The sequence below is a fragment of the Ictalurus punctatus genome, chromosome 9 (genome assembly GCF_001660625.3).
Source record: "Ictalurus punctatus breed USDA103 chromosome 9, Coco_2.0, whole genome shotgun sequence".
Lineage (NCBI taxonomy): Eukaryota > Metazoa > Chordata > Actinopteri > Siluriformes > Ictaluridae > Ictalurus > Ictalurus punctatus.
The window spans coordinates 11,987,766-11,999,956 of record NC_030424.2 but is presented as its reverse complement, the minus strand read 5'-3'; the positions used below and the strand labels follow the sequence as shown (position 1 = coordinate 11,999,956).

At 36.4% G+C, this 12,191-nt stretch overlaps 1 protein-coding gene across 7 annotated transcripts in view; it reads right to left on the bottom strand.

The window, feature by feature from the left end:
• The window catches only part of evla (Enah/Vasp-like a), a 42,250-nt gene that overhangs the window by 18,761 nt on the left and 11,298 nt on the right, over nucleotides 1-12,191 (bottom strand). For all 7 annotated transcript variants that reach the window (XM_017476851.3, XM_017476852.3, XM_017476850.3 and 4 more), the window contains exon 2: nucleotides 1,219-1,387. In XM_017476851.3, the coding sequence (XP_017332340.2) occupies nucleotides 1,219-1,387 (169 nt within the window). The remainder of the gene's footprint in view (nucleotides 1-1,218; nucleotides 1,388-12,191) is intronic.

The window sequence follows — 12,191 nt, the reverse complement described above, 5'->3', positions numbered from 1 at the left end:
AGTAACTGTCCACTTATTTTAAAATGTAACACTGTGTAACAAAGTGTAACAAGTTAGCACTCTGCTTGCATGTGCTACATAGAATTCCAATTGTAGCAATAGTTCGTTACACTGAAACCGTTACTACACTTATTACAGACTGCCAGTACAGTGGCCACAAATTCAGTACAACAGCACTCTTACTTGTGTGTTATAGTGATTGGCAAGTAATTCGATGACCGTATTAGAGGGCCACACTGCAGACTAAATAAACTACAGGCGGCACATAAAGTCCCTCTTTATATTCACATTGGACACAAAATCAATAATTTCATTATAATTCTGGAATAACGTGATCATATCATCATGTGTGACGGACATATCTGGGTGAAAATTGCTGGAAACTCATGCTACCCGTGTTCATTCATAGTTTGAATGCCAGATATTTATCACAGAGAGGACGTACATTTGTATTTTATTACAGACACCTTGAGGCAATAGTATCCAAGAAATAGTCCTCAAAAACCTCCCAGACTATTGAATTTGAGTAAAGTTGTGTCTAGTTTTTGCTTGTTTAAAAAAAAACAGACTAAAATATGTGATGCTGTCTGCTACATGTGTTTTTCATGCTGTTCTGTGTGGAAAAAGTGTGAACAATTCTGATTCAGAGACAGTATAAGAGTATTAGACTACATAAGGACTCAAGACACAAACACATACGTACACTCGGGTATAAAGTCTGATATTTTAGGAGAGCCAATAGTTATGGATTTGCTAAATAAGTACTGGAAAGTGTCAGAAAGCCAACTCTATATTAGGCTATGTTGTTTTAAATTAGAAAATGGGGGGAGAAAAGCTTAATAGAATCCAATGGCAATTTAGTCTATTTGCATTGCCAAAAAATTGTAATTGCTGCTGATAGAATAATATGGTCAGCCTCTGGTAGTTTGAGTTAAATTACTTTAGCTACCAAGTTTTGGTTTAGTTATTTAGATTGGTTATATATATATATATATATATATATATTAGTAGTATATTAGATTGGTGGGCTAGCTATTTATTTTACAAGTTGCCTACCCTGTCCATATACCTACACCAGTGAATTTAGTTTAACTCAGTGTGTCTGGTTATTGGAATATCTAAAGGGTGCAGTGGGATACTCTTTGTGTGGTTTTAAGAAAAAAGATCATATCATAAGATCATATCATATTTCTTTTTCATATTGGCCCCTGCTCTCACCTGCTGGTCCTGCAGTTTGACTCCCACCACCCGAAAGGTGTTGTTAGCAGTGTTGTGGTAGATGTTGATGCGGCTGAAGCCCTGCTGGCCTGGCTTGATGGGCACCCACTTCTTGCTGGTGTCATCGTAGATCATCACAGAGGCCCGGGCCTGGCAAATGCTCTGTTCACTGTTGGGGGATGGGGGTGGGGGACAGAAAGGAAAGTTGAAAGATTAAAAGGACTGGACAGGCTTCCCAAGGTCATGATTTGGTGTGGAAGTAGACTTGGGAAATTGAAATGTGCACAGACTGACATGATGTATACTGACTTTATTGGTAACAATTTACAATAACAGTGCATGAAAAATCATGCACTAATACCTGAATTAATACTTAGTTAAATATGAACTAATGATAAGTTAGGCAGGTACTAATCACGAACTAACAAACTAACCTAAACTATGACATGAACCTTATGCATTCATGCCTGAATAACAATCACCTTAAATACATGTTAGTACCTGTTTGTTAGTTAACGTATTCTTAACACATAGGGGGAAACTAAATCAAACATGCTTTATAAAAAATAATATGAATTAAAAATATCAACTGTTTATATAATTTGAAATATGCAGCTGTGTACAGAAACATCATTGGATGGCGATGGATTACTTTCATAATTTACAGTGATCCTCCTTATCGAACGTAGAAAGACGCAACTGACTGACATAGACACAGTAAAGCAGTCAAAATAAACAGATAATAGCATCTGCTAAATAAATAAATGTTACTGTATTAATTTGACCCTTGTGGGCAAAGGAGCAATGGCCCGAGCCCTATTCACCTACAATACATGTAAGCACTACAGTGGGATTTGAAGAGAAATGGTTGGATAATGATGCAAAACAGGTTGAGATGAAATGATTGGTGTTTATTATTAGTGTGTCTTTCTATGTTTGTTGCATGTTTGATATAGTTTACCTCTACGTGTTAATTAATTAATTAACTAAGAAACATGTACTAACATGTACTTAAAGTGGTTGTTATTCACGCATGAATTTATAAAACTCACATTGTAGTTAAGGTTAGCTCTTCATTAGTTCGTGATTAGTACATGCCTTAACTCATCATTAGTTCATATTTAAGTCAGTATTAATTCAGGTATTAGTGCATGATTATTCACGTATTGTTATTGTAAAGTGTTACCACTTTATTTAATAGTAAGCAATTTTGAAAGAACCTAGTGACATATCTCAGCCTAAAAGCATTATGCAGTGTTTGCTCAGTGCTTTTCAAAAATCACGGACCCTGCTATTCATTTGATTTTATACAGTCGCCCTGAGGGAGGAGTGGTTACAGAGTAATATAAACAAGCATACAAGCCATGAATGCATGACAAGCCGTGAAAAAACAGACCTGCCTCTACCAAGGCAATGTAGTGGTAATGTAATTACAACACTGAATGACACTGATCAAGGGGTGTGCCAGTTATCTATGGTAATTATACAGTGGGACATGAAACAGGCAAAACCATGAAGCAATTGAGAACTGCACAACTGTGTTGATGGGCTGATAAGCGGCCACGGTTAAATTAAAGCCAAGAGTTTCTCAGATGCTTTAAATAGTCCTCTTTGTCCATATGTTGACAGGGCACTCAATTACAAATCAAAATACATGGTCAAAACTTAGCCTCCTGAATGAGTTTTCACTTTATTGTGGGGTTCAGCTGTGTTTAAAAATGAGGACTTCAATCTACCCCAAGTGCTACAAGGAGACTTTGACACATTAGGTAGACGTCAGCAAAATTTATTAGGAAGTGCAGCTGAATTGTTGAGGTCTTCAAAAAGATTAAAAACACATCCCTTAGAGACTAAAATCTCTAGGGAATATTTTAATAGTAGGAAAAGGAAAGGGGATTAAAGAGGATTGAATAGAATTAATGCTTTTCAATGAGTCATCTTATCTTCTTATACAACAGACCAATTATATTTCTTCACATAACTAATATTTATATTTTCAAGAATAACCATGTCATCAGAATGCTCTGTGGATCTAACCTTGTCAAATATATATATATATATATATATATATATATATATATATATATATATATATATATATATATATATATATATATATATATATATATATAAATCTAAACCAAGTAAATATATGCAATATTCAGTACAGATGTATTTCCAGATTTGCCACAATTTACATTACGTTTGAAGTCTGAATATTTTTAGATGTCCAATGAGAGGATAAAGATGAAAGCAGTTCTCATTATCTGAAGCTGGTCTCTGTTATGTTCTAAGTTAAGCATGGCTAATTTCCACCCTGCCTTTCCCATCACAGTCCCACCACTACCACACCTATCTCCATCAGAACTATTCATAAACATGTCCTTTAAAGTAACTCCAGCAACATCGTTTCACACGTCCATTAGAGTAAATAATATGATACATGCTGTATTTATACCAGAACCAAGCTGGAAACGTGTATGAACCTCCAACACATTTGCATCGGTTAAAACCCACTGCTGTAGTGACTACAAGAACAATAATCTCTGACAGGCTAATGGGTGAATAGAAGCTGGATTATTGTGGAAAGAATACCCAAGTATAGAAACAGGAAGGGCATGGAAGTGCACAGGAAACAAGTTGAGTATGTGAAAGTGTTAACTTGTCAGTTTTGAAATTGAATACAATTACAGTTGAGGTCATAAGTTTACATATGCCTGACAGAATCTGCAAAATAAGAGGGATCATAAAAATTACATTTTGTTTTTTTATTTAGTTTAGTTTATTTAGTTTAGATGTTTACATATAGTCCACAAGACACAATTCCAACTGAATTTACAAAAATGAACCAGTTCAAACGTTTACATACCATTGATTCTTACTACTGTGTGTTGTTATCTGGATGATCAACGACTGTGTTTATGTTTTGTGACAGTTGTTCACAAGTCCCTTTGTCCTGAGCAGTTAAACTGTCCACTGTTCTTCAGAAAAATCCTCCAGGTCCTGCACATTCTTTACTTTTCCAGCATCTTCTGCATATTTGACCCATTTCCAACAGTAGCTATATGATGTAGAGATCCATCTTTTCACACTGAGGACAACGGAAGGGACTTGTACACAACTATTACAAAAGGTGTAAACATTCACTGATGCTCAAGAAGGCAACACGATGCCGTGCCCTCCACTAATATTGGCACCCTTGGTAAATATGAGCAAAGAAATCTGTGGAAAATTGTCTTTATTGTTTAACCTTTTGATATTTTGTTTTAAAAAATTCACAAAAATACTCTGCTCTCAAGGATATCAAACAATTGCAAACAAAACACAGGTTTATAAAAAATATATTTGTTAAATATAGATGTGCAACAACTATTGACAACTATTGGAGTCTTCTCCTATAATACTTGAGACATTCCTCCATACAGAATCTCTCCAGATCCTTCAGCTTTCGAGGTTCAAACTGGTGGACTCTCCTCTTCAATTCACCCCACAGGTTTTATATAGGTCCCCAGTCAGGGGACTGGGATGATCATGGCAGGACCTTGATTTTGTGGTCAGTAAACCATTTTTGTGTTGATTTTGATATATGTTTTGAATCACTGTCCTGCTGGAAGATTCAACCACAGTCCATTTTAAGCTTTCTGGCAGAGGCAGTCAAGTTTTCATTTAATATCTATTGATATTTGATAGAGTCCATGAAGCCATCCTCTTCACAGTTGAGACAATATAGACACACGTCCAATTCCAGGTTGATTCATAACATTTCCAGTTGACTGGAACTTCTTAATTATTGCCCTGATGCTGAAAACGCTTTCAGTTCTTCATTCTGATATTCTTCAGTCTGCTCAAATTACAGTGACATCTATTTATAGAGTACATTCTGAGTTTTAAATCAGCTATAAAATACAATATGTATACCAATTTATATATATATATATATATATATATATATATATATATATATATATATATATATATATATATATATATATAGCACCTTCCTCCCTTAACTACCATCAGTCAGCACATGCCTGACAGCTCATAGCTCCCAGACACTTTGTACATTTTATAGGAACATAGCTATTGCCAAATTCTCAGCTTTCTCCTGCTTCTTTAGCTTGATGATAAAAGGCATAATTTCCTGATTGTATTAATTGATTCACTATTAGATACACCACCGATAGTGATCTCTGACAACTATAAGTATGCCTAGTAATAGCTATGTATAAAAGAATATAAGATAATTGAAACCTCCATTGTACCCTGATACATTGCTCCTGATGTTGTCTCATCAGGCATTATCAAAGACTCCCTGCTAAGGCAAAGGGAGGCTGCGCAAAGTAATAATTATGACACATGGTTTTGTTCTAAATATTTTTTCGGAAGTAATTTATATTTCTTAGAATAAATTAACTTCAAATAAGGGTTTGATTTCGGTCGTATTTTTATAAACTGTTCTACCCATCTTTGCCAATAATTGTGGTGCTGACTCTGTAAGCAAAATAATAATAATTTAAAAAATCAGATTCATTATCTCACCCTGTCCAGGGTGTACCCGCCTTGTGCCCGATGCTCCCTGGGATAGGCTCCAGGTTCCCCATAACCCTGAAGAAAGGATAAGCAGTATAGAAGATGGATGGATGGAGATTCAATATCTCTCCTATTTTTTCTGATTCAAGTTAATTATTATTATTTAGTATTAATGAATATGTTTGTCTGCTGCAAAGCATACAGCACTTGAGTACACGAGGAGGTTAAAAATGCCTGCTGGGTGAGCAGCAGAAAGGAAGCTTTGTGATTACAAAGCCAACAGTCTGAATCTTATGAAGCCCTGCAGCACTGCATTAATGCTTTCACTTCTAACAGTTCCACATGACTCTCTCCACTCAGGCCTTCCAGTCATCTCTGCATTAGCTGAGTGCATGCTGCTCTGTGTGTGTAGGGTGTAGTCTGGCCTGTATGCAGTTGTCTTGCCTTGTTCTTATCAACAAGGGTTTCTGCTTAAGGAGGACTGCTTTAATAAAGCAGGTTAGGTGAAGACATTCTGATACTAAACCTAAATGGTTGATTCGTGTTAGTGATGGCATAGCTGGTTGAGGTTAAGTCAGCATTGCTAGGTAATGCCATGGAGAGAGTTGTTGTTTGCAGGCTGTTTGAAAACAGTCCAGCATGCACATAAATATGGGCGAATTATATGCATTATTGGCCTGGAAGGATCTTTTGTGTTCAAAATGAAAAAAGTTAGATATGAATAAACATACTGAACAGACACTTAAATCCTAATAATATATATTATATATCAAGCACAGTGAATATATGATACCACAGTGAAAATCTGGGATTTTTTTCTCCATTTAAAAAAATAAAACCCTGGAACTTTAAGAATTCTCTAAAATTTCAGTATCTTGAATATTCAAGCACTATTTCTAGGCCCCTATTTAAATCTATGCAAATTTTTTGATACTGGCCATGTTAACTCTGTTGTACAAAAGGTCAGATTTTCTTCATGCCTAATCTCTTATACTGAAGCATGTGTTCAGACGGCACTCAGACGATGGATTTGATCTAAAATGGATCAAAAGGTTTTGCCCAAACTTGTGGAGTCCATGCCAGCTCGAGTGCACACTGTCACTAAAGCAAAAAGGCAACGTACCAAATACTAAGAAACTCTGAAATTCATGTAAATATTTCAAAGATTTTTCTTTTCACTCAAGTTGTTGTCAATAATATAATGTGTAACGACAATTGCTGTAATTAAATTATAAAGGAATGCAAAATAGAAGCATTTTCACTAATGGGCTCAGACTTTTGGACCCCACTGTATATGAGAATGTTATAAAAGGAGGAACTGTTGCTCTGATAAAACAGCTTTTGATTATTTAAAGTTAATTATCTCTCACATCAAAAGAAAAAATGCAAACATAAAATGACCTGTATTAATCAAGTATATCAGATTAAGAAGACAGTACACTCACGAACTGAATTCATGAATGTTATGTTAAAAACAAATATCCCACAATTCATCAGCACAAAACTTTTCAGCACAAAATATATTCTTCCTTTTGTGCACACTGTATTATTAGATGACCTAAAATGTTAGTTCCAGTAACAGAATGAAGGAGGGCAAATACTTAGGTCATCACTTCCTGTGAACAGCTCAGCACAACTGCATCAAGGAGGAATGCAAACATACACCACAATATGCATCTTACCTCAAAGATTCATTCAAATAAATCTCAAAGGAATATTATTTTTACTCAGAGAGTAAATAAAAGCTTACCTTTATGAGACAGTATAGGTTTTGGTCAAAGCTGAGAAAATGGGGATTAAAAAAAGAAAAGAAAAGAAAAACAAGTCCTATAAGTTCCCTGTTATTAGGTAGCAGGGAATCAGAAAGTTTATGGCAGGGTTATATGAGGGAATGTGAGTGATTTTTTAGCTTGTAGGCCAGTAATTATCTGGGGAAGGGAGCTAAATCTCTGGTCTTCTGTCAGGGAAGAACACAGAGCTCGGTAAGAAGATGGATTGCGTTTCCTGAAAGATCATTAACTCCTTCCTGTTCGCACTTTAAATAATGCAGGGCACATGCAGCCTTCCACCAAGTGAACTCCACAAACACACACACACACACACACACACCAACCAGCTAATTGAATAGCTATTCTAATATGAGACACAAGGGAATATTTTCAAATAATACGAGAATATTAATATGGTTCTGAGAAGGAAGAATGACAAAGAGTATTTAGTATAATACTACAACAGTAACTATTAACTGTGATAACTATTATCGCACTGATTTACTGATGAACTAAAAATGTCTAGACTAAAAATGCTATAAGCATCTTTAAAGGCTGTCCTGAAATGTTAAAAATGACATTATATTAGTAATACATTTTATAATAATTCTATATTATCTATATTATACAGCTATAAAAGACTGTATAATCTGTGTGAGTTTGTAATGTAGCCCACAATAGTCACTACTATGTATGAAGTAGACAGATTTTTCTGATATGTCCACTACTGAATCAGTGGACAATAATTATCTATAATGTGATGTCCTTGAGCTGCTGTGAGTCGCTCTGACAATCCTGTAATAGTAATCCACAATCAGCAAATCTAGAATGCCTCATCACCACCTCATTGGAAGTACTCATGCTTTACACCGATAAATCTTTTATATAATTAACTCACAGAGCAGCATTAATCCAAAAAAAAAGGGATGGGGGAGTAGGGGGTTTGATGAGTGTTGGTATGGCAGTATTACACGAAGGACAGATATCTTTTAAACCCAGACAATCTGCATGCCCTTACAACACCCACCTCAAATATCCTTGCAAATAGTGATTTATTAAAGTAAGAGTGTTTAAAGTGTAAATTACTCGCAGTGCAGGGATGGATGGTCACTGAGCTTATATTGCTTCTGCTTGAAACGTAGTTCTTTTGCTTGGTAGGTTCTGATGTAATTTGTTAACATCCAAACATAGTTATTTCTCCCATTGTACCACCATTGAGATGTCTTTCAGTGTTTAGCTATGAGAACTAATTGCTTGAATACAGTTTATGAAGGTGACATTGTGGTTTCAGACTTTTAATTAGGGATCAATAACGATACTGATATCGAGGATCAGCCTGATAGTGCTCATTTACTCATACTTGTAAAAATGCTCTGGTACCAACATCTGATATCATGTGCTACTATGTGTACACTGTCATGCTAGTTCACATCTTGCTAGTTCAGTATAAGCACAAGTTCAGTATAGATACAGTAAATGTTTGCACAGAAATCAGTCCATTGTGGCCAAAGTGCTTGATTTTGCTGTGGCTTTTTTCAAAATTTGTGAGTCAACTTGTGGAGGTTTTTGTGCTTTTCTTGCAGAAAACTACTTGAATTGCACGGAATTGTTTTGCCTTTCACAGTGATGTTTGTTGGTCAATGAGACCTTTTAGCTGTATTCATGTCTGATGCACGTGAATCAAAGACATCTTTGGCTGAATGCGTGTTGTGATGATGTCACATGATGCATCTTGGCCCAAATATGCAGAAACTATTGGGCCCATGTGCTAAACAGCAGCATTGCTGACCTTTATGCCCTTTCTTTGCAAGTATGTGACTAACAAAACTTTTTGTGGAAAAGATCAGCTATGTTTTGTAATTCTGTATTTTATGGGCAGCTGTGGCTCAGGTGGTAGAGTGGGTTGTCCACTGACTGTAGGGTTGGTGGTTCGATTCCTGGCCCACATGACTCCACATGTTGAAGTGTCCTTGGGCAAGACACTGAACCCCAAGTTGCTCCTGATGGCAAGTTAGTGCCTTGCATTGCAGCTCTGCCACCACTGGTGTGTGTGTGTGAATGAGACATAGTGTAAAGCGCTTTAGATAAAAGCGCTATATAATGCAGACCATTTAGCGTTCATTATTGTATTAAATGTCTGGCAGTTCTGTGCCAGCAATGTATTCATTAATTAAAGAGAATAATATATAATGAAAATGTTGGGCACTTTTTAACTATGAACCTAGGTTGTTATATTTTGCAACATTTGGAATTAGTGATATTATTAGAATTTTATGACCTATACATTGAGCACAGTAAAGATAATTTACTCATTACTAAAGCATATGAAGGAAAATACATCTGTTGGTATATTGCGAAATCAAATGAATCCAATAAAATTACTATTTTTACTCCTTGGTTATTATGCATATACCTAACAAAGATTATTTAAAAAATGTCTGTTACATGATAATATCAAGATTATTATTAGACCAATTTTTATTTATGTCACTTAAAGCTGCAGTATGGAACTTTAAAAATGAACAAAAATCAATTATTGAGCAAGTATGTAAAAATGTTTTTAACTTTTCAAAACAAGTCTCCTTACCTCACCCCACTTTGCTTATAATGATAATGAGTCTTTATTGGTCACATGTACATTATAGCACAGTGAGATTCTTTCTTCCCATACCCCAGCTTGTTAGGAAGTGGGGGTCAGAGCGCAGGGTCTGCCATGATACAGCGTCCCTGGAGCAGAGAGGGTTAAGGTCCTTGCTCAAGGGCCCAACAGTGGCAGCTTGGCGGTGCTAGGGCCTGAACCCCCAACCTTCCAAGCAGTAACCCAGAGATTTAACCGCTAAGCCACCACTGCCCCCTATATAAATGATTTATAATTTGAGATGCCGGGTCGGATTTTGCGGGAAATGTCAGTTTGACCTCATCCGCCTCTGCGTTGTTACGTCACATCTATCCATAAACAGAAAGAAGAAGCTACTATATCACGTGTGTGGGTTTGTAATGAATGATGCTGCCCCATTCATCAACCCACCAGAGGGAGCCCTCACCTGAATACTAATCATGAATATGTTCCTCACACTCACTTCCTGTTTCCTACCATATATAAACATGCCCTTTCCATTTCACCATTGCGAAGTATTGTTAGTCTATCTGTATTACCGAGCCGTTTTCCATTGCCTGCCATCTATGTTCCATGTTGTGACCATTGCCTGTTTTTGGATTTATTGATTCTTTGGATTACCCATAATTTTGTTTGAATGGTTGGACTGTCTTTTGGTTTACTGACCTTTATCTGCCTGCATATTACGTCACATTGCCTGCCGATTTGGATTGTTTGTTTGTGCGTTTCAATAAACTTCCTGCACATGGATCCTAACACTGTCTCCATGGTGGAGTGGTTGTAGCTTGTCCTTACAAGAGTTGCTAAGAATTTAAACATGTCATCTAAATGGCTGCATTTAATCTGGATAGTTCTAAACATCTGGAGAATCAGTTGTTGTCAAAACCAAGAAGTCTCAAACTGCAGAGAGCCTGCAGTCAAAAAGGGAGAGTGACGGAGCCCATGAATAAATATCAGCATGGCTTTTGAGAGGTGATGAAAACTCAGAGATATGAAGGGATTGAAGACTGACACAGAGATGGCTTTTTTCTGCTGAACAGGTTAGACATTTTAGTGGCTCAGTAGGTAGCTAACTAACATTAGCTATTATAAAAAAAAAATAGGAAACTCGATACCTAGCTGAATCAAGCAAACAAGTGCTGTTTGCTTGATTCAGCTAGGTATCGAGTTTCCTATTTTTTTTTCTTTTGTTTGTTTTCCTATGGTTGATGTGGTAAATTGTACTTATTTTCTGCTAGCTTTGAAAGAGAGCAATTCACCTCTTCCTCAAGAAAACCTTATCCGCCGCCACCTCAGTATTAAAGCTAATATAAAACCCATACAGTATGAATACCTCAAAGCATCAGATTCATCCCTGCAGAGGAGCAGTGTCTTGTGTTCTGTTGCTGGGGTAATGCAGGACTCGCCCTTTATCTTTCCAAGAGAAGCACGTATGCAAGAACATTTACCCTAAGCAGCTTTCTGCAATAACAGCATAAATTACACATGCGCTTTTACAAAAGATCCCACAAATGACGTCCAGGAAACTTCCACAGATATCAATCAGTAAACAGCCCTGAATTAGTTGTATGTATTACCTATTAAGAACATAGATAGAACATATCCTAGTTGCCACCCAGGACCTAGGTTGAGACACCATCATCACAAATGCTGTCAAGTTTTCTAAGGAATCATAAAGCAATGGAAGGCGATGTTTATTGGGAAGAATATGATTCTGGTGTCAGTATTAGTTTACTTTTTAAGCAAAACTAGTCACTGTAACCGTCTTGTTTGTTTTAAGTTTAATGCGTCACATGACTAAAAAACATGTTCTTGTTTCTGAATATACCGGCTTTTTTCCAGTCCACACTACAATGCATAAACAGCGTTTTCAAATATATCCACTTGGGAGAGTGTTTTTGCTGGACAAAAACGGCGCCTCAGTGTAGACGGAAACCCAAAATGTAGACAAAAAGATGCCTCTGTGGTAGATAGAAATATGGAGAATGGAAGTGATTATCCATTTCACAACTACATCTGTAACAGTGCTGTGTTCCTTGGTAGCAATGTCTTTCTAG